This window comes from Oryza glaberrima, chromosome 7, assembly GCF_000147395.1.
Source record: "Oryza glaberrima chromosome 7, OglaRS2, whole genome shotgun sequence".
In the NCBI taxonomy this organism is placed as follows: Eukaryota; Viridiplantae; Streptophyta; class Magnoliopsida; order Poales; family Poaceae; genus Oryza; species Oryza glaberrima.
The window spans coordinates 3,310,554-3,333,481 of NC_068332.1; the positions used below are offsets into that span (position 1 = coordinate 3,310,554).

Sequence of the window (22,928 nt, forward strand, 5' to 3'; positions counted from 1 at the left end):
CTCAAAAGTCAAAAACCAAAGAGTCCACAGCCACCGGTCTCATCGCTAACCACCAACACCTAATCGTCATTATCCGACTGTTAGATCCCCGGGCCCACACGTCAGTCTCACCCTGCGAAATAATCTAATCTTTTAAACAGAAAGTCAAAAGCGAACGCGAAGAAACCGAACAGATCCCTTTCTTCCTCACGACTCCTGGATTTTTATAAATTACACCCCCGAAAGATTTCTTCTCTCACAATCCAGTCCTCGAACTCGAACCCAGCCATGGCGACCAAGCAGAGCCTCCTCCTCCTCCTCGCCCTCCTCGCCGCCGCCGCGGCCGCCGCCTCCGCTGTCACCGACGTCGAGTACTGCAGTGAGTGTCCCTCCCGCTCGCCCCCCCAAAACCCCCTTTCTTCCGCGGTTCTGAGGGGGCGAAGGTTACGCGAAGATTGGATGATTTGGGGTTCTTGATGATGTTGCTGTTGCTTTCGCGTGCAGATAAGGGCAAGAAGTACCCGGTGAAGGTGAGCGGTGTGGAGATCGTGCCCGATCCGGTCGCCCGCGGCGAGCCCGCAACCTTCAAGATCTCCGCTTCCACTGGTATAATAAACCAACCTCTCCCGTTTCCTCCTTTTGCAAATATTACTCTTCGTGATGCAGTTGGGGTACTTGTTCCGCCATGAATTTTAGTGTACTAGCACCGGCTCTGAAGTCAATTGGCAGTATAATTGCGAGAATTAAGCTCTGTACTAGTGGAATTTTAAGGTGGTGGTAGAATTTCGCTTGCTGTTTGGCCTGGAGAAGGAAAAAAAAAAATGAATAATAATTTTGCTTGCTGCTGAATGCTGACCAGAATTTTCTTGTGATTGTACGGTGAGGTTAGGATTGGCATACGCAGATATGCTATTATCTGTGGCGATTGATGGCTTGTGTTTTGCAGTTTTGTTTGGGGATGAGTCTACACTGTGTAGCTATATGCCTATGGTGTATTAACAGCAAGTGACAGTGCGTGCCATGGAGAGTCTCCTTTTAGAGGGGTTAGGGTGCGTACAATTAGAGTTTAATTTAGTGGTTGAGAGAAATTGCAGTTATGTTTAGTAAATTCTTTAGACATCGGTGGCGCTGTTCGCAAGTGCGCTCCTTATTATGCTCGCCCTGTAGTATTTATGTTTGGCGGTAATGGCCATGTAGAACGCTGCAGAGCCCTAGTTGATTTGTGATTTGCTGATCACAACCTAGAGATTTAGGCGTAACATGGCATTGATTTCTTGTAAGCCTTTATCAGAAATATCACTTTCCCTATGTAACGGCTTAGGAATTTAGGGCCAGTCAAGTACTCAGCCATGATGAAAACATTTTTTGAAGATTGTCATACCACCTTTTATGTTATGAATGGCCTTCTCTAGGTTAGGTAGCATATATTTTAGAGGCAGGACTGCTGGCTCATTTCCCCTGCTTGCCTATGAGAAGCGGTCTGGGTCACTGGCGTTGCCAGAAACACAGGAGTATGGTTCTGAAGATGATGCAATCATGTGTATAGTGTGCATCCTGTTAGTAGGACAAATCATGCCTTTGACATTTTCTGCTTATCAGTTCATGTAGGCGAGTAAATAAGGGAACTTTAGTTCCTGTCTTTTTTTTTTGAATTAATGTTTTGGTTCTTAACTTTCTGTATAATGCGCATTTAACATATCTGCACAATAAATCTATAATTGTGTACATTTAAGGAAGTTGACTAATAAGAATCTTTATCGGCTTAATTACACCTGAGAAGCAGCATCCATTTGCCTATTATTATGTAAAAGGAAGCTAAAACTGAATAGCAAGCAGTGCTTTTTCTAATATTCAAAATCTTACTATCCACCAGATTGAGTCATCTCCATGTTGCCTGCAGCCTACCCAATTTTTTACAGGGCATAGCAAATTATGTATGGACATGATTAAATTCAGTGTATGCACGTTGTGGTGACAATGATCATTTAGTAATTTGTCCTTTGGGACACCAAAGCAGAGTCCATCTTATTGCATCATTAGTTTCCGCATCAGTATACTGTCATGGTAGGAATAGGCACCTCTGTAAGTGAACCATCCAAAACTTTTTGTTAGAAAAAAGGGTGAAGCATCCAAAGCATTGGAAATGGCACTGTGCCTCAGACTCAGTCATGCCCACTGTACCCAATTTTTTTTTTAGTTTTTCCTTTTCTTGAAACGTAGTGCTTAAAACCTTGCAAGTTATAGCCTTATAGGTAGGTGATAGATGTATGTGAGGCCATTTTGCATGTGGTGTAGCATCACAGTTGGCAAAACCCGTGACCTTTTTCTTTCAACCAAATCTAAAAAAACAACCTTAGTGATTTGTTTTACCATATGAGTGAGTCGAATGTAGCTATGAGTACATTTCATTATAAACCCTGATGGTTTCTAGATCCAATCCTTAGTATATATATTATGCTTGTCAGGACTCAGGAATCTAGTTTAGGATCACAAGAATTGTTTATTTCTTTCTGCCATACTGACAATTAATTTATAATGAATCTCGATGACCTGCTGCAGATAAAACTATCGGTAAAGGGAAGCTGGTTATTGATGTGAAATACTTCTTCTTCTATGTCCACTCGGAAACTCGTGAGCTCTGTGATGTGACTTCCTGCCCGGCAAGTGGTGACTTCTTGGTAGCTCATCAGCAAACCCTGCCATCATACACTCCACCAGTAAGTCCGAAATTTCGCTTCTAAGTCTGAAATGTATGCTCTTACACGATAAATTCAGCTCAAATACCACTGCTAATACCAAATTGTGTTTTGTGATCATCATCTTACTTCGGTTCATGCTTGATGACACTTGCTTCTTCTTCAGGGCTCTTACACCATCACCATGAAGATGCTGGGTGATAACGATGAGGAGCTGAGCTGCATCTCGTTCGGGTTCAGCATCGGTTTCGCTGCATCAGAAGCCACCATCTGAATACATCCAGAGGCAGAATTCAGAAATATCACACCATGGATGTAATTACAAAAGCACCTATGTATCTTAGATCATAGAACTCAAATACTATGCGCATCTGCCAACACATTGTGTTCAACTAAGACGTTTTATCCAGAGTTGAACATACAATAAAAACATCACTCACTAGTGTACCTAACTCCGTTTAGCTGTTGAAATGTGTTGCATTGCATGTTGAATTGAGCCTGGATGCATCTTGATCTTGAGAAAAAATTCCTGAACTTTTGAGGTGTGAAGCTTGTGCAAGCAATCTGGGTGGTTGGTGCTGTACTTAACCACTAGCCACATGGGAAAACCATGTTATGTTGACAGCTTAGGGTACTAGTATTTGGAGTTTGCGTGTCAACATCAGTAAGGATGGGCTAATTATTCTCTCAAGTTCACTCTGCTTCGTTATTTGGGTTAATGTGATCGAGATTAGGTAGGGCCAGCATAGGATTTCTGCCGCTCGAAAACGAGAGACTGTATATAAAAAAAACGAAATTGGGATTGCTACTTTTACCTGCCATGCTAACATACATTCAGTTTAATTTGCATTAACACCAGTTGTTACCACTTACGACCAGACGTTAATTTAATTTGCAGGACACAAGTTGTTAGCAAACGTTAATTTAATTTGGAGCGATGCAAAGTGTGGATCCAACGATTTGGTTAATAAAGAATCCATGATTAATTTTAACGGATTTAATCATGTGCACTTAGTGTCAACTTTTCGTGTAATACCTTTTAAGGCACCGAAGCAAGATCATTTAACCAAGCAAACTCATTTAATCAAGCAAACCTTACGTTCAACTTTTTTTTAAAAAAAAATCCGTTCAAAAATCTAATCAAGCAAACCCTGTTTAATAAACCCATTTAATTTGCAAACCCTGTTTGGAACGCAGTAATCCCACTTAATTTCGTCATGGCTGTATCAATTTTCGTAGTAATTCCACACAAAATGGATCAATTTCAGCATTGATACAAATTTTTTTACCGCGTTCCAAACAAAACCTAAAAATTATAGTATCATTAGGCGTTGATCACCTGAATTAATGCTTAATTAATCTTCTTCCATCCCTCTGTGGCTCTGTGCTAGAGGAGGTTAATCAAGCTATTTAAGCAAGCAAACCCTGTTTGGAACGCAGTAAAATTCCATTTAATTTTGCCATAGCTGTATCAATTTCCGTAGTAATTCCACATAAAATAGGTCAATTTCCGTATGAAAATAAAAAATCTCCCTCCTTCCAAAGAAAGCCTAAAAATATGCTACTACTCCAGTAAGTATGATTAGTCCCTTGATCACCTGGATTAACTCTTAATCTTCCTCATCCATCCCTATATGCTAGAGGAGGTTAAGCAATAATAAAGCAACCATTAGCCATGAAAAAGACTTGACTAATGACTAGTACAAAATTCAATTCAACCTTGTTGTCAAAAAGGCGGTTAAAAAGGAAGCAACCCCAACCCCCCTCTCCCTCCCTCCATCCCTCTTCTTCTTCATTTCTTCCTCCTCCCTCCTCTTCTTCAACCATCACCAAATCCACACGCTTCCCAAAAATCCAAACCCAAATTGCAACCCCCCAATCTCCATTGCCGTCGCCGCCATGATCATCAAGACGCTCAAGGCGCGGATCCTGTGCGCGCTCAAGTCCTCGCTTCCGGCCGCCGCGTCCCCGCCGCCGTCGCCGACCAAGCCGGGGCGAGCCGCCGCGGCGGTGGTGGTGGTCGCGGGTGACGCGTTCTCCGACGACGCGTCCTTCTTTGACGCCCACGAGACCCCGACCAAGAACGGGGCGGAGCCGATCGATGATTGGGAGCTCGTCGACGAGGAGGGTCGGGTTGGGGTTGCCGCGGCGGCGGCGGAGGAGGAGGAGGAACAGCTCAGGGAGTTCCCGGCGAGGTGCCCGCCGGGAGGGGAGGGGGCGGTGGTGCTCTACACCACCACGCTCCGCGGCATCCGCAAGACGTTCGAGGACTGCAACGGCGTGCGCGCGCTGCTGGAGAACCTCGACGTCGCGTTCCAGGAGCGGGACGTGTCCATGGACAGGGGCCTCCGGGACGAGCTCTGGTCCGTCACGGGGGAGAAGGCCGTGCCCCCGCGCCTGTTCGTCCGCGGCCGCGACGTCGGCGGCGCCGCCCAGGTGCTCGCCCTCCACGAGGACGGCCGCCTCCTCGCCCTCCTCTCGCCGGGCAGCAACAAAAACAGGAGCGCCGCCGCCGCCGCCGCCAAGTGCGACGCCTGCGGGGGGCTCAGGTTCGTGGTGTGCGGCGAGTGCGACGGCAGCCGCAAGGTGTTCGACGGCGAGCGCGGTCGCGGCGTGCGGTGCCGCGGCTGCAACGAGAACGGCCTCGTCATGTGCGCGCTTTGCTTGTAGTAGCAAAGTAAAAATTAATTAGCGGTTAATTGTCAATTACCACCTCCCTTTTCACTCACTCTAATCTGCTTATATCTTTTTAGTAGTAATTAATTACCCCTCTTGATGGTTTTGAGTGTGTGTCTGGACTTAGTGGTTGGCCTGTCATGTACATAAACTACTACTACTGCTACTAGTACTTGCTTCAGTTAAACTACATATGTGAATGTGATGTATATATGCTTAGTTTAGATGTCAATTTCACAACCTTAATTTGCATCATTGCATGCATCAATCAATCAGTTTCCTTTCTGATGAAACTTGGTGGTTTCATGAAAAAAGACTTTGACAAATGGCAATCAGCTCCAAATTAAACTGCTGGATTTCATCATCTTTTTGTGTGGATTTCAGAATGTTTCCTGACATAATTCAGCAGCTTAGCGCATTTCTGATTTCTGACAGAAGCAACTTAGGATTCTCTTGCTGTGGTGGTCCTGTATATATAGAGAGATTATTATTACAGATTAGAAGAGCAAGCAATTGCAGCTTTACACTTTTGCTGTTTGTGCATAGCCTTTTGGATTAAAAGAAAGCTGGTGTGTTAGTGTCTTAGCAGCTTTGCATCATTGCATGTCACCACTCAAGTTTCTGAAGATTTTGATGCACTGAATCAATCAATTCCCAAGTCCCAACTACTTTATGATGTATCACATTCAGCAAACACAATGCATCACAGTAGCAAAAAACCATTTGCAGAGGTGTTACAAATGCTTGCAGCCAAATGGAGAGGCAATTAGGGGACTGCATACATAAACCAATCTGATCAAAGATTTGCAATAGCAGCAAAAAGTAGAGCTTGAGTACTTACACTTGATATTATCAATTATCATGATGTGAGATGGTACATCAGCATCAACATTGTCAACATCACTTTTCATTTTTAGGGAGCACTAGAGATTGCACCTCAAATGAACAGAGCAAAGAGATAAGGAGGATACTTATAGGGGGGATTAATTATTGATGATTGAACATCACTTGATTTGATAGTTGACACCAGCAGTGCACATGTGAGCATTGCAGGGGACCATGATGAAGCCATGGCTGAGGTTGATGAGCCCATACGTTCATCTTGGCTAAGTCCAATGGGCCTGAGCTAGCTTGGAGAAAAGTGGCTCCTTGCAACACAACACCAAGCAATGGTCCAAGGATTGTCTACCCATCTGTAAGCATCTCAATAGTTGTGGCCATGTAGTTGTGGGTCACATTTGCTCATTTGCATTCCTATCTGTTAGCATCTCATTAGTGATAGTTTAGAAGGAAGGAATATTGCATAAATGTTTTAGGAAATAGGACGCTCCCCACATTGTTTTGTATGAAATTCAAGTGTTTTTTTTATGAGTTCTGCTATACGTACGACTAGAGCCGTACGACCCACATCCGACCAACAATCAATACGTTCAACATCTCTTTATATAGGTCTAGGTATGTAGCAGCCCTACACTAGTCGGATACAAGTCGTACACGCTAGTCGTGTGTATAGACATTTTTTTTATAGATGATGCTATGTCAATATGTACTTATGAATTCACTCTTACCTCTACTTATCTGTTTACGAGGAATGTAATACATGAAAACTCTTAGCTTCGATATTATGCCCAAATTAATTAGTTATGTAAAATTAATTGGCCAAGGGTAAGGAACATGTGTAAATTATTTTATTTCCTATAGAATTTGAATGTTTTACAGATGATGCTATGTTGATAGACTTACAAAATCGCTATTATCTCTATTTACCTATTGACAAAAACTTAGCACATGTGAAAAATCATGTACTCTGTAAATATGCCCAAATTAATTGGTCATCTAAAATTAAGAGGCTATGACTGGATAGTAACTATAACACATGAAAATTCGTTTATTTTCATGGCTGGACACGAAAGCTCAATACGTATTCATTTAGGGCCTCATTGTTTGGCATATTTATATGCTTATCATCCAAAATTTGAATTTTCAACGTTAAATTTGGAGCTGATTTTGGGGTTTTTTCATCGAAATTTATTTTTCAGCCTTTGCTTTTAGATCGCTAAGAACACATATATAAAAGTTTTATTCACAAATTGATTCTCGTTTGCAAATATGCCATTTGGCATATTCAGAAAATATGCCAAACGATGAGGCTGTTAGATAGAAGTATGAAATCGGAAACCTAAGGGACAAAACTAGAGCGTAAAATAACACATTGATCTATAAGCAAAACAAACTTTATATGACAAGTGTGTAAGACTCAAAGTAAGACTAAAATCCATAGGCATGAGCCGTTTACATCAAAATACAAGTGTGTAAGACTCAAAGTAACATAACCTCTATATTACTAATCCAATCGTGATACGAGGTAAGTTCATACAAGACCAGTGACCAATCTAGCTCCCGGGCTAGTCAAGCAGCCACCAAGACCCCGCCGCCAGCAACTCCACTGTTAATTAGTGAAAATGCTTGCAAAATATTGCTAAGGACTAACAAGGAAATCGCTATGCAAACGACCCAGCTGTCCGACACACGTACGACCGAATTTAATCAACTATTTGCAAACGACCGCAGTGCACATGAACATACTACATACTCTCCTTGATTGATATACGGCCATATATCTCTACTTGTACATGAGTTTTATAACTAGATCGTATACATAACAATACTCAGACTAACAAAAACACTACATATTATCTATAAAAAGAAACAAGTACACTCCATCTTTCGTTGCCGCGGGCTCCCCCACCATGGCTAACACTCTCACAAGTCACAACCACCAAAGTGCCTTTAAAAAAAAACAATTAATACTAATCCTCCACGCCCAGCCAAAACCGCAACAGAAATCCAAATCCCCAATACGCAAGCCACATCTCCACAGCCACGCGGCGGCAGCCATCCACCCACACCACACCGCTGCTCGCGCCGCTTGGCTGGCAGCAACCACAGCAAGCAAAGCAAGCAGTCAAAGAAACGGCTACCCAGCCAAGCCAGCCAAGCACAGCAGCAGCAGCAGCATCACATATACCCAAGCCCCGACGAGTCGACGCCCCAAATTCCTCCCCGGAAAATTTTACAAATCCCAGCGATCAAACGAAGCGAAGCCACAACACACAGCTCACTTCCCGCACGCATCCTCGCCCCCCAGATCCCATCTCGCCCTCGCCTCCGGGCGATGGCCACCGCCGCCACCGCCCAGGCCTCCGCCTCCTCCTCCACCGCCTCCACCCGCGGCTCCCCCGCCGCCTCCTCCTCCTCCCACTCCGCCGTCTGCCTCGTCCCCTTCAGGTATATGTTACTCATTATCTTCGCTGTGTTTTGGTTGTGGTTTGGTTTTGGTTTTGGTTTTGATGGGGCAATGTGGGTTTCGCAGGTGGTGGGCGAGGGTGAGGGAGGAGGCGCCGCCGGAAGGCGGGGTGAGGTACGCGGCGACCGCGGCGGCGTCGCCCTCGTCGTACTACGGGCTTCGCTTGCTCCACAGCTTCCTCCACCCGGATCTCGTGCTTCGCCTCGAGCGCGGGGGTTGCCGCGGCACGGGTGCTGGCGCCGGGGGGCGGAGCTACGCGCTCGTGCCGGCCGACGAGCTCTCGCGTGTGCTCGCGAGGTGAGAGACTCGCTAATGGCGCTTCCGTTTTCCATTTTTTTGGGCTACTCGGAGGGGGGGATATTGGTGGATGCTAGTGAGCGCAAAATCGAATTTAGTTCAATCATGTGGCTAAGGGGGATGATCTCCATTACTTCCGTTTTTTCATTTTTGGCTACTCGGTGAGGGGTATTGATGGATGGTAGTGAGCGCAATAGAATTTAGTTCAATCATGTGGCTAAGTGGGATGATCTGGTACATGCATTCCTGATTCCTATGGGTACATACATGACCTCTGACCTGGTTGATTCAGCATTGAGATCTAATTAGTTTCTAATGTATTGTGAGTTCCATGATTTTTTGAACTTCAATAAGCTTGAATTCTAGTTAGGGGAAGTGTATTTAGCAATCCCTGAAACTCGGGAATGCTCCATGGCTTGGTATGTGACCTCGAAAGGATGAATTCAGCATTTCAAGCTAGATTAGTGCCTCGTTTGTAACGTGAGGGTGGCAATCATCTATCCATACTAGAGCCACAACGTGATGCTGAGGGCAGGGCTTGTAGGTTGTACCAGACCATTTGCTAGGTGCTGAACTTGTTTCTTGCATTGCTTGATGGTTAAATATGTTGTCCCCTTTCAGTCTAGACACATATGTTTTAGCCCATTTTAGCTCTATGCCTTTGCTATAGATTCTTTCCTCCAACTTTTGAACCTCTAACATAGCAATACTGGCAATTTGGCATGGACAGTTGCAAACACAACGGACTTTTAAAACCGTAGTGTTTCATGCAGCTTCACTTCTGATTTGTGGGAAGCCAGGATAAATTACTCTTAAAGAAATTTCTCTATAAGCTGAAGTTCTCAACATAATATAATTGCATGTAAAATAAATAAAACTGTAAGTCATGATATAGTTACATACTTACATTTCATGCAGGGCTATGCTAACATTGTTTGCATCTCCATGTTGCGCAAACTTGGAGGGTGCAGTTAGGATTTTTTTTTTTGTTTGGCTTTCTTAGAAGCAAATCAAACCTGTCTCAAAATGATTGCTTTTAATAATGCATAAACTTTGCATTCATTATCTAGTGAGAGTTTAGTGTCTCAACAGCAATGCTGATGGGTTCATCTTCCTTTCTGCACTTAAGTTTGTGCTGTGTTTTCTTACTTGAATTATTGCTTTCCAAAGTAAGGTTTCTGCAATATGCTTGTCAATAAAATCATGCATGCATATGATGTGTGTTGCTCTGTTCTGCATCTTTTTGCAAATAGGATTTACTGAGTGAGCACATACCAAGTGTTGAGGCTCAACTGTTTAGTCCAGTAGACCCCATTGGTTGATAGGTGCAATTTTTTATAAATACATTTTTGTTTCTTGACAAAAGACGATAATAAATACACATGTGCACATTTTTGACTTTCGTGGAAAATATAGGGCCTTCTGGTCTGTAGGATTTATTCAATTATTGAGAGGGAAAGCAATTCAATATGGGTTCTCTTTAATCCTAGGCTGGCCCTGCTTTTATGACAGGGGCTTTTGTTGGGTTTGATTTTATAGATTATTTTGGTATCACAGAAGCATCCATGAATATCATCTCATGTTTTGCATTTTGGTAACCTAGACTTTCATTTTAGAAAACAATGTGCAACCTAGCCACTATTTATCTCTCTTCTCACTATGTTGAGTAGCAAGTTTTGGTCAAGCAGTAAGCATAATCATCAATTCTGATTGTGATTGAAATTATTCGTCTATGTTCAGTTAGTAATACCCCTATATGTGAGACATGAGTAGGATTATATTCTGAACCTCCATATTCTTTCACCTTTAATCCAGCTTCTTAGGCTATAGCTCTCCCTGAAACGAGTTTCTTGGGACCCTAATTTTAATCTTCAGGAGTTCTATTTGGTTTTAAATATTCCTTACAAGTAACGAAGAAGAAGACTTGGTAACGAAGGTAAACTTGTTTTGCTGAAGTTAGGCTAGAAATGTTTCATATAGAATAATATAAACTTTCTATTGTTACATGCGATTCCTATTTCCTCTCAACTCTGGACTTATATTTCAATAACAAAGAATCTGCAGTCTAGAGGATTGATGATTAATTGAATAGGATAACTAAAGCTGCTGTTCTATATATTATCGTTTTCTCTGTCGCTGGCAAGTACCTAAATGTATTCTCAGTAGATCCCAATGTTAGCTAAATATGACATTATTTTCTTGGTATATTTTAATACCATTCAAGCTCCACTTTGTCACTATGTTTACCATTATGCCTGTCTTTGTTATACTATTGTGCATTTTGAGCACTTTTGGACAATATACTTTTGGACCATGTGGTGATATCTGTGTGCTGATAGCATCCTCTCCTTGCTTAGCACATTTCATCAATGTGCTCAGTTCTTGCCTTCCACCAATCACAGCAGATTACATCTTCCTTTTCAGCTCAGCTCTCAGCTGTTCACTGCAGCGTGCACTTAGCTTTCCGGCCTCACCATATTTCCTGTGCATGTGCACGTGCTGCTTGCAGCATGAGGTGTGGTCAGCACTCACACTTACATGAGTAGCTCTTTCCTTGTCTGGGTCAGCTAAGCCAAGTGAGAGAGAGCAGAGGATTAATTTTCAGTTCTAGGAATATACATATTCTGCAGTGCTGTAATGTCGTCCAATTGTTTTGTACCTTGATGCCAAAGATGTTTCTTCAGAATATCAATTTTCATGAAATCTTGTCTGTGTTATTTTTTTATTTGCCTAATAGGTTCAATTTACAGCTTCCATCTTGCCGCATCTATTTCTGCTGACTTTATTTCTGTTTTCTTCTCCAGGCAAAATTCTAGTTTGGCATTGCATAATAAACATTCATTTGCTGAGGATAGTGCTGGTGCGTACCCTTTGGTGCTTAGGATATCTGTTCGAGAAACAAGCATTTTGACTGTGAAGATCAGCAAAAAGGTAATGCTATCATATTTGACAGATGATATATGGCTCTATCAATTTTTTTTCTCATGCCCATCCTTACAATTTCTATTCTATTTCAGGACAATCCAGTTGAGAACTATAAACGGGCATACAAGATTTTTAATATTGATTCTCAACCAGTATGTCGCTGTTTGTCTGCATTTCAAGTTCAGCAATATACTCCCACTTGTTCAGTTTACTTAATGTTTCTTTATCCAGGTTCATGTTTGGGATTTTTCAGGCCAGACAAACCTAATATTAATGAATGAATGGAATAGGTCAAATCATGACTGCTGCCACTCAGAGCTAGAGGTATTATCAGTTGATACTCCCCTGCTTGATACCCTTGTTTTTCTGTTTCAGAATCAGGCATAAAATTTCCTTCCTAGATCCATATTCTTATCATTTTTTTTGGCATGTGCAGAATATTCTTGAAGTGCAAGTCTATGCAATGTCTGACTCCTTAACTTCCAAGATTGGTGGAACCAGCAAAGAGTATACAGAACAATCTTCTGCAGATGTTAATGATATGGATGTTGATTTGTCCTATGGAAGCTTTGGAAGATCTAGCTCGCATGGGCTAATTGGATTGGAAAATCTTGGGAATACTTGCTTTATGAACAGTTCAATTCAATGTTTGGCCCACACATCAAAGCTTGTTGATTATTTCCTAGGAGATTATGACAGGGATATAAATCGGACTAACCCACTAGGACTGAATGTATGTATAGTTTGTCATGAGTTTACTGTTTGTTTCCTTTGAATATATCGGCTAAATTCACTGATGTTTTCATTACTTAGGGGGAACTTGCTTTGGCATTTGGAGAATTATTGAGGAGATTATGGAACACCGAGAGAAAACCAGTTTCACCACATCACTTTAAGGCAAAGATTGCTTGTTTTGCCCCTCAGTTCAGTGGCTTTAATCAGCATGATTCACAGGAGCTTCTTGCTTTCTTATTGGATGGCCTCCATGAAGATCTTAACCAGGTCAAGTGCAAGCCATATGAAGAAGCTAAGGATGCAAGTGGGCGCCCTGACAAAGAAGTGGCTGATGAGTACTGGAGTAATCATTTAGCTCGAAACGACTCTGTAATAGTTGATACTTACCATGTAAGTTCTTTAAATTTTTCATGTGTTAAAGCAATTACACTATTATTTTCTCCTGCTTCTCCTGCCATTGACCCTTTTCTGACATCTACTTGCAGGGGCAGTACAAATCTACATTAACTTGCCCTACTTGCAGTAAAACATCTGTCACTTTTGACCCATTTATGTACTTGTCTTTGCCTGTACCTTCCACGGCAAAGAGGACAATGACTGTTACAGTTTTCAGCACTGATGGTAGTATAGAGCCAATCTCATATGATGTCACTGTGCCACAATTTGGGAGTCTTAATGATCTTGTTCAGGCTTTAAGTTCTGCTTGTTCACTGGGAGATGATGAAATCCTGCTGATTACAGAGGTATGCTTTTATCTCCATTGAGCTTTGGCCCTTTTGCGTTTTTGCCACTTTCTATCTCAGGTTAAACAGTATGAGTCATATTAGGCCTTTTACTTACTGGAAGTGACTACAGGTTTATAACAACTGCATCCTCCGATACCTCGAAGAGCCTTCAGATTCAGTTTCATTGCTGAGGGATGGAGATAAATTGGCAGCATTCCGGCTACCAAGAAAATATGAAAAATCCCCAGTTGTGGTTTTTACACACCAATATTTTGATGAGTAAGCACAATCAGATATATTTGTTGCTAGATTTTTATTTGACTTAGGTATTTTAGTAGAACTAATAATACGCTTTTGGTACCTCTGAATCCAGGCGTTCTAGTGTTGATAATATAACACCACAAATGAAGGAATTTGAGGCCCCACTGCTGGCAGTTCTTCCTGAGAGAGCCAATGGATTAACTCTGAAGAATATCTACCTGAAGTTGTTGGAACCATTAAGATTTTCCAAGAGTACTAGTTCTCTTAATGATAGTGGGAGGTGTAATAGTGGCTGTGCTGCTGTCATGATGGATGCAACGCCTGATTCAGATAGTAAGTTTCAGAGTGCTCCATCGGAAAACGCCCCTGAAAGTAGCCAGTCTGAGACTATTGAATGCCAAATGACAGAAGGACCTAGTGAGTCAAATATTGGTGACACTACTGATTCTGATCGGGAGGCACACATGGAAGAGTTTGAATTTTATTTAATAAATGGAAGGGGTGAATTCCAGCAGACGAGAATACAAACAGATGAGGTGGATTTACAGACAACACCAAACCGGCTACTTATCAATGTCCATTGGCAACAAAATGCAGTAGGACAATATGACACCTCAATGCTGAAAAGTCTACCTGAGATTCATAAGCTTGAGCTTATCCCGAAAGGAAATGAAGATTCTGTTGCACTACATGGTTGTCTGGAAGCCTTTCTAAAAGAGGAACCGTTGGGCCCAGAAGACATGTGGTGAGTCATGAGTGCCCCCCCTGAGGAACAACTGTTATGCTTTTGGCTTCACTGCTTATTGAATAGCCTTCTTTGCAATCTTCATTTCTTTTGTTAACCAAAATAGGTTGATGTGCGTATGTATGAAGCTGAAATAGATTGATTACCTTTGCAAAATATTACCTCAATACATGGCTAGCTTGCTTTGGATTCTGAATTGGAAGTGTACTGTTGTACTGTTGTTGCATTACTGATACCCACTTTTTTTCTCTGCTTTGCATTCAGGTACTGCCCATGCTGCAAAAAGCATCAACAAGCGATGAAGAAATTAGATCTGTGGAGGCTACCGGAAGTTCTTGTCATTCATCTCAAAAGGTTCTCGTACACCCAATTCACAAGAAATAAGCTTGAGACATTTGTGGATTTCCCCATTAGTGATTTGGATCTGTCATCATATATCATTGACAAGAGTGAACTATCAGACTGCCACTATCGCTTGTATGCTATTAGCAATCACTATGGAAATATGGGAGGTGGACACTACACCGCCAGCATCTACGTGAGTTTCCTCTTTCATGTATTCTCATTACACCCAGCCTTTAAACCATCTTTTTCAATGTCTTGATAACGAGCAAGGCTGGTTGGTTTCTGCAGCATGAAGAAGGGAAGGGATGGTATAAGTTTGATGATGAGTGCGTGAGACCTATAACTGAAGACAGTATAAAGACACCTGCTGCTTATGTGCTGTTCTACAGACGAGAATGATCAAGATACAGCTGCAATACATCAAATATTTTTTCGGGATGTTTTGCCAAGTCTAGATCTTCCTACATATTCAACATATGGGGCACTTGAATCTCTCAAGTCACTAACCTATACAACAGCATGTACAGATTCAATTGCCGACAGGAGAACAAAAGACCTAGCTAATGAACTATTCTTTTCCAGATTCTTTTTGTACATGGCTTGGGGGTCCTACAATGTAATTGCCTGCTAGTGATTAGCCTGGGTTCTACAAAATTCTTTTTGTCACCGAATTGTTGCCAATAATTTTAAAACGATGTAACCTCTCCTTTTTAATTAACTCGTGTGATCGATCTGTTCCTGTCGCGAGTGCGACGCCATAGCTACTCCTGTGTTGCTCCATCCATGAATGGCTATTTGCCAATTCCTGAGAGTCAGATGACACTGACATGATGATCATTGAAGGTCTGAAAACCCCATTCTGTAGCTTTGCTTTATGGACCAGGAAAATATATACATGATCATCTCTGATTCCGATCTATCTCCAGAACTCTGCTGTTTGACAAATAACAGAAGATTATTGCTGTCCTCAGTGCTGTTTGGCCTGATTGCCTTGGACAAATATTCTGACATATCTCAACAACATCTTTTCTGCCTTGACATATCACAGGACCAGACCAGGTTGGATGGGCATCAGAGCTTTATGTGCAACAAGGTGTCCTGGACAAACTGTGTTCTGAATGACAACTCCATACCCCAGGTACAGTGAACAGCTGATCTTCATGTGCAAGCTAATATGCTAATTCCCTCCTTTTACCCATGTTTTTTCTCTCTCTGAAACTTTGTGCGTTCGTTTGTGCTTGTGTTGTCAAGGTTGTCATCTGAAGGGAGACGATGTTTCCACTCACTAGCTGCAGTCGGCAACTGTTCAGGTAGGGCTGATAATCTCTTAAGTGATTCATTTTTGCTACTTTATTATCTTAGTTTCGATCCAAAGAGTACTGGTGTCTGGTTATCTTATGGTCCACGTACCTTTTTTCTGAGATAATGGAAGAAAACTTTCGGACGCGGCCATATCTGATAGTACCTACTTGTAGCCTGCACAAATTCTATTCGTATTTGAGATCTTTTTTTCCCCGTTTTCGCAGGGAAGAACAGATTGAAAAAAAACATGAACAAGCCCTGATAAGGATGACAAAATACAATCAATGAAGAGATTGGTGTGTGAGCTGTAGAGTGAAGGGAGAGAGACCCACATGAATGGTCAGATCCATGATAGGATTAACCACAAGCCTCCCCCCCCCCCCCCTCTCCTCCCCTCTGATGGAAGAAGACCAAAGCATTGCATTTGCTGCTCTGCTACTACGCCTGCATCGCTGTCCGGGGCCCAAGCTCCAAGTACAATCTATCAGCGTCTACAGTATCCTAACATTGATGGTGGTCACGATTGATACGGTGCCTGCTCCTTCAAGGTAAACAACACTGTCCTGTGTGTTTCAGTAAACTTTTTTCTACAGTTACCAGCTACTAGATAGGTGATCGAGCTAGCTAGCAACTGATCTGGAGCATCTTGTACGGTGTTCTGATAGAGAAGTTGTGGCCTTGCAGTGAGAGCTACAGGGTACTAGTTATGATGCTGTAGATCCCTGCACGGTGTTGGAGCAACAAGTACCATTCCAGTTTATTTAATTCCAGCCCTTTGGAGGCAAGAACCAGAGAGGTAATTCTCTTTCTTTCTTGGCAAAGACAAAAGGGTATAGTTGGGTCACCTGGTTCTCATAGTAGTGTTTCGAGAGATTCAAGGCTAGCTAGCTAGTTTGGTTGATTCATTTACCCCTCAAAATTTTGGTAAAGTAATAAAGACAAACATTTGATAAACAGCTTACTCTAGTAATATTGGGCTGGGCTAGCTGATATACTCATCTCACATTAATTAACACTATTTGGCACCAACCACCAAACCAAAGTACCAAACACAATCACTTCATTTCTGTCCTTACCAACATTTTGGCACTATGCAGTATTGGCAGTATTAACCAAGTTTTGATAGAGAGATTAGAACCAAACACTGAAATCCTAGCAAGGGAATACTACCCAGATGAGATAGGTTAGTGTGAGCCATGCATGTTAACGTTAACCACAAGCCACACCTGTTCTACGATTGGACTAGAAGCCACCGGTTGATAAGAAATTTACGCAATTGACCTAATTAATTGTCATCATGACAGCTACTATCATCAGATAGATGATCTTTAATTATTGCTAAACACAAACGCGGAGAGCGGCATTATTATTCATCCATCGCCGATAATGTTATTGTAACAATCAAATCAAAATATTTGACCGTGCATACGTCAAGCTAACGACCTGGTTCAGTAATATTGTGCCTAGCTAGCCAACAATCAGCCAAAGCTTTTGAATTGAAGAAGACTGGTTTTGAGGTTTAAAAAATTATATGAAAAACTAAAAGATGAACACCCGATATCTATTTGATAACTAGCTAGCAGATTTTTCCGTACAATTTTGTATGGACCTAGATTTTAAAAATAAAGTAAGATTTTATAAACATCTCTTGCTTCTTTTTTATAAATATTAATTACAATTGTATATTATTGTATACAACTAATATCGATAATATATTTTTCTAGAAAGTCACGATTAAACAGTGTAAATTTATATATTTTTCTCCAACTAATATGGTATAATTTCTAGGCATATAGAGAAGGTGCATTGGCCTCTTTAGTGTAACACCCAACACATAGCCTCCAAAATCCATATTAGTCCACTCTTAATAATGTTGAACAGGCCCATGTTTACATAGTATCCACTTACTTTTTATTACCATCCTACGTGTAAAAGGTTACATATAGTTCCGCTTCATTTAAAAGGGTTAAACTGGGGTAAGGTAGCATTAAACCACCACTAGAAACACATCTAGCCACACGGACCTAAACCACACATCACCACACTACAAGATACAAACAAAAGGGTTAGGATGTTACATTTAGCCCTGCCTTTGTATATAATAGATGGATTCAAATTCTTGCTGGTAGTATATATCTTCCATTGCTGCCTGATCAGAACTTGAAGCTCATAGACCAACCACCGAACGTACCACACATAGAACGACTACCAAGCAACAGTAAAACGACGACTGACGGGATGTACACAATGAAACTAAAAATGCCGGGGACCGGGTTGGTAGCTGTAGCCGGTGATCGAGAAGAGAGTAAAAAAAAAACAGAGAAATCAAAGCAGATCGATCGACGATCGATCGATCAAACAGTGTGGCAATATGTATCCGGGCGGTGTACGCGGAACAGGGAGAGGACAAAGTAAAGTGGCCAGTCTGCCGGCCATGTAGTGGCTTGGTTAAATTGGCAGGCGTACGCCAAGGCTGCCACCCCATTTCCGATCGAGCACATGCATTCATGCATGATATGCAGTGCAGGCATAGCTTGCTACTGCATGCATGCCCGCCCTGGACCCTGGCTAGCTACTAGCTTTGCTGATACATGTCAAGAATGTCACCTGTTTCCTGCAAGAGAAAAGGACAAAGGAGAGGCCACATGTATGTATATATATGATACTCCATTATATATGAGCTAAGCTGATCAAGATTCATGGGGGAGGGAGTTGTTCTTTGCATGCATATGTAGCCCTGGTCTCTTGGTTCCTACTAGCTACTTCCCTTTTAATTTCCAGGGTACTGTTTGAGGTGAACAGGGCTGTTCAGGAGTCCTTCAAAATGAAAAGAAAAAGGATCGTCATTGTAATCTAGTACATAAGTCCTGTGGAGAAATCCATATATTTTTCAGAAAAAAAATCTTTGCAAAGTTTTTGCGAGATCGATGAAATCTTGAATTGCTAAATTCGTTTGACTTTGAATTTTGAAATTGTTTTGAGTTATTCAAATTTACAAATCAAAACTTTTGTAATCTCTATAGTAAAAAATTATTTGACGCTTACGACAAAATTCGTTAAACTTCGAATACTCCAACAATCAATTTTAAAATCTAATAAGTTTATGATATTATAATAACACTTCTCAAGGAATATCTACTCATATCAATTTTTTTATTTTTAAACCAAGTATTTTGAGAAATTATTGATTGAATCTTATTCTAAACATCAAATATATTTTTTAGGGAATAGTTCTTCTCTGGTCTTGTCGGTAGTGTGGTATAGCTGGAGAAAGGGGATATGTACCACCAAACATATCCATATATATATTCTATTATTATATTCTGGAAACAGTTCCAGATCTCTGTATCAATTCGTTTTTCAGCCATGTCTTTTAGGTATAGCCATACTTTTAGAGAATCATATAGTCGTAATAGTAAGAGTTATGAGCTGCTCCATGCTTTACTGCAGAGATAAATCCAAACGTTTTCTGTTCGGTAGGGTCTGTCAGCGAGGCAGCTGGACTCAAAAGCAATGCACAAATCTATACTCCTACAGTTTTGTGGATTCACATTGTAGTGAAAGGGCATCAGTAGCTGAGAATTGGTTAGGCATATACTCCTACATTAGTTTTGGTTAGGCATGCATCTTGTCAGTCTCTGGACCCTGCTGATGAGACTTTGATGAGGATCCAATCTGTCCAATTGAGGTGACATTTCCTGAGCAGAGGCATCGTCCAATCAAGAACCGGTACGGTACATCATCCCACTTGCTGCACCATCTCTGTATATTATTTTTAAGATTAAATTGCATTAGGTACACAGGCAAACTCATCAAACGGTATATTATATATATTGATTTATTTTTTCTAGGGGATAATACAACCACCTGCTGAAGGTTCACAAGCTAGCTATCCATGCATGGAATTGTTGCCTTGTGTGTGGAAATGGACTAGCATGCTAAATGAATGGTACAACCCTTTTTTCTGCAACTGTACTTGGTATCCTGTGCTCATGTCTGCATCAAACATTTACTCAAGATGAATGATTGAAAGGTCAAAATAAGGGGTTGGAAATTAACAACCAGCTGTTGTCGGTACTGTGTATTTTTCAGTTATACTATAACAATTTGGAAAGTGAATAAAAATGTAAGAACCTATATATACGTTGCAACTGAAAATAGATCGATCATTGTAAATAGTTTTGTTGCAGAACGAACTAATTGATCTAGAGATAATATATAGTGGACCTTTCCTTTATTACTATTGATATATGTGTATATTAGTACCATCAAAACAAAGTTAACTTACAGTGTAATATAAATATGACCAGCACGAAGTCATATGGACAAAAAGTTGTTTACCTACGATTTCTTATTACATATTATAAAAGAATGAAAGGATAAACCAGTAGCATTCGGATGAGTATAAACGCTAAGAGCTACTTTTGATTCCATGATTATTATCGTTGTTGTTTGTCAACTATAGTACATGCGGATCACTTTTATTGTACTTGATGATAAGAACTCTTGATCACGCAGTAAGTTTTTTTTATATATCAACCATTTAAAAATGTGGAAATAATATATTTCGAATGGTGGTGTAGACCCTGCCACGTATATATATTTAGGGAAAATGGAGTTGACGAATATAATATATGCATGGAATTAACAAGAGAATACCTCGGACCACCTGTTCACTGGCCTTTTGAGGATTATATATTATTCCCACAGCAAAATGCTTGCTTGGTACATAGAGGAGTTGATTTATAGAGAGGCATATCATTAGGTTAATTAGTTTATAACCTAGAACACATACATATGCATGCCATATATATGTGCATATATGCCGCATAGTTTAATAATAATATACCACATACATGTTCTTAGGTAATTAATATAAGGAATCCAATTATAAGGCAAATCGCTTTATTCGTAAAATCATTTCCTGCTGGTCCAATCTTCCCTGATTATATGCCCCACGGCAAACAAAAAAATGCCATTAATTAAGTCGATCATTGTTCTTTTTTTTTTCCTTTTGCTTTTGGCATGGATGATGACAGAATGACAGTGGCAATGAGGCGATCCCATTGACGTGCCTGTCATCATATCACAAACTCCAATTAACTTAAAGCGCATGATGATGAGTAGTTGCTCCCATCTTGATGTACAATTTTCAGTCTCTTTCACATTGCTGCTTGTTCCTCCCACCTTGATATATATTATATATACAATTTTTACCATATTTCAGGGTGAAGTGGATGGGGGCCGGGACCATCCATAAGTTGATCATATCAGGGATATCGATATTTTGTTCAGCCAATATAATGTGCACCACTGGTATATACTACTTCCGTCCCAAAATAAGTGCAGTCGTGGATATCTGTCTAATGTTTGACCGTCTGTCTTATTTAAAAAAATTATGAAAAAATTAATAAAATTAGTCACAAAAAGTATTATTCATGTTTTATCATCTAATAACAATAAAAATACTAATCATAAATTTTTTTAATAAGACGAATGGTCAAACGTTGGACATGAAAGTGCAAAACTGCTGATCGCACCCAAAGCTGCTAGCTAGTAGTACCTCCACTTCACACTACCAGAAACCGGGTTAGCCCTGACGGCTAAAAACCGTCAAGAATAAACGAATGGAAGGGGATGCTTGATCCTGTAGCCCCATCTCAAGTGACGTGCAATATACTGTACATAAATGTGTACATGAACTTGAATTGTTGTATTATAGTCTATATACCACTAATACATTGATAAGACAAGAACAAAGGGTTTTGGAACTTTGTTCTTCATCGAGGGAATTAATAGCATTAATACAAAAATCGTACATTGTTTTGTTTGACAGATTAACAGTATAATGCAATGTTATATTTAATTCATGTTTTTCTTGACTCCGTAAAGATAGTCAATAAAGTTGTGCATGCATGGCTTTCTTGTCAATAAATGTGATTCTTGCACATTGTGCATACCAGTCACACATTTTCCATTTTGTTGATGTTGTTAGGCCCAATGTTATTTTGTATGAAAATGATGCCATACTGCCACACACAAACGAACGCGAGATGACAACCAACGTTAAACAAAAAAAAAACAGAACCTATCTGCTGATCAAAGACAAACCCTGCAAGGCAGTAACGGTAATGCATGCAGTAGTACTGCACTAAACAGCAGAAGTCCTAAATAATTAATTCACCATGGAATATTAAGCCCCCTGGCAACGTAGACTCTTCTCCTACCACTCATTCTCCCAAATAAGCTACCCACTCCGTCCAACGATATAAGCATTTCTTGTTTAGTACTCCCTCCATTCCAAATTGATCTACATATAGTTTTTTTGAGGTTATTCCTAAATGATCTACATATTTGTGTTCATTCATTAGGTCTATTCGTTATTTGTGCATTGGAGTAAATGGACATTGATGCATGCATCCTACACAAGTATTTATAACCCACATGCAATATCTTGATTTGCTATTGGCTAGGAGATAGTGGGGATGGTGCATGCATCTAGTTTGTTGCTAGAGTAAATATAGTATGAGAGAGTTATTAGCTTTTCTTGGTCTTGATGTACATATGAAATATGTAGATCAATTTGGAATGCAGGGAGTAAATGTGAAGGTTAAGGAGAAAATACTTTAGTCTCTCTCGTTTAATGAGAGATTGATGGTTGGGGATGGAAGGGTGATTGAGAGTAAGAATTGGAGGTGATTGGTGTAACATTAATTCTTGGATAAAATTCAAATGCTTATATTGTTGGACGGACGGAGTACTAGCTATATAGCTAGTCACACCAGCATTTGCTAATTGGCTGCTCATCTGCTGTACCCACATTTCATTTGGCCTTGATCTTTCCAACCTCTCCTTGCACTCAGCTTGCAGCTTAGCTAGCTGCACACACTGTCCTCCCACAAGACACCCCACCAAACACCTTTTCTTCCTCCCTT

General features: G+C 40.8%; 3 protein-coding genes across 5 annotated transcripts; all 3 read left to right on the forward strand.

Moving 5' to 3' along the window:
- Positions 1–194: 194 nt before the first annotated feature.
- Positions 195–3,127, forward strand: LOC127778564 (MD-2-related lipid-recognition protein ROSY1-like). Its single transcript, XM_052305180.1, has 4 exons — positions 195–358; positions 484–585; positions 2,539–2,696; positions 2,842–3,127. Exons 1-4 carry the CDS (start codon positions 268–270, stop codon positions 2,947–2,949), a joined length of 459 nt encoding a protein of 152 aa, XP_052161140.1. The 5' UTR covers positions 195–267; the 3' UTR covers positions 2,950–3,127.
- Positions 3,128–4,421: 1,294 nt separating this feature from the next.
- Positions 4,422–5,538, forward strand: LOC127778563 (uncharacterized protein At3g28850-like). The gene has a single exon (XM_052305179.1). It carries the CDS (start codon positions 4,575–4,577, stop codon positions 5,343–5,345), a length of 771 nt encoding a protein of 256 aa, XP_052161139.1. The 5' UTR covers positions 4,422–4,574; the 3' UTR covers positions 5,346–5,538.
- Positions 5,539–5,667: 129 nt separating this feature from the next.
- LOC127778562 (ubiquitin carboxyl-terminal hydrolase 8-like) lies at positions 5,668–21,764 on the forward strand. Of its 3 annotated transcripts, XR_008018525.1 has the most exons (18): positions 8,242–8,639; positions 8,725–8,955; positions 11,760–11,886; positions 11,973–12,032; positions 12,112–12,204; positions 12,317–12,613; positions 12,694–13,005; positions 13,101–13,358; positions 13,471–13,619; positions 13,714–14,346; positions 14,611–14,884; positions 14,980–15,829; positions 15,943–16,001; positions 16,218–16,541; positions 16,678–16,789; positions 19,474–19,722; positions 19,845–19,942; positions 21,221–21,764. XR_008018525.1 is itself a non-coding variant. In XM_052305178.1 (12 exons), exons 1-12 carry the CDS (start codon positions 8,527–8,529, stop codon positions 15,088–15,090), a joined length of 2,658 nt encoding a protein of 885 aa, XP_052161138.1. In that variant the 5' UTR covers positions 8,242–8,526; the 3' UTR covers positions 15,091–15,830. The 3 variants fall into 3 exon arrangements, 1 of the variants encoding a protein (XP_052161138.1); XR_008018526.1 differs by lacking the exons at positions 8,242–8,639; positions 8,725–8,955; positions 16,678–16,789; ... (1 more) ...; positions 19,845–19,942; positions 21,221–21,764 and adding an exon at positions 5,668–6,546 and having other exon boundaries at positions 16,218–16,359; XM_052305178.1 differs by lacking the exons at positions 15,943–16,001; positions 16,218–16,541; positions 16,678–16,789; ... (1 more) ...; positions 19,845–19,942; positions 21,221–21,764 and having other exon boundaries at positions 14,980–15,830.
- The last annotated feature ends 1,164 nt before the right edge of the window (positions 21,765–22,928 follow it).

Coding starts and splice junctions, on each gene's coding strand:
- LOC127778562 (XM_052305178.1), top strand. CDS start 8,527: ATGGCCACCGCCGCCACCGCCCAGGCCTCCGCCTCCTCCTCCACCGCC. Junction 12,205..12,316: donor GCTGCCACTCAGAGCTAGAG/GTATTATCAGTT, acceptor TGGCATGTGCAG/AATATTCTTGAAGTGCAAGT. Junction 13,006..13,100: donor TAATAGTTGATACTTACCAT/GTAAGTTCTTTA, acceptor ATCTACTTGCAG/GGGCAGTACAAATCTACATT.
- LOC127778563 (XM_052305179.1), top strand. CDS start 4,575: ATGATCATCAAGACGCTCAAGGCGCGGATCCTGTGCGCGCTCAAGTCC.
- LOC127778564 (XM_052305180.1), top strand. CDS start 268: ATGGCGACCAAGCAGAGCCTCCTCCTCCTCCTCGCCCTCCTCGCCGCC. Junction 359..483: donor CACCGACGTCGAGTACTGCA/GTGAGTGTCCCT, acceptor TTTCGCGTGCAG/ATAAGGGCAAGAAGTACCCG. Junction 2,697..2,841: donor TGCCATCATACACTCCACCA/GTAAGTCCGAAA, acceptor CTTCTTCTTCAG/GGCTCTTACACCATCACCAT.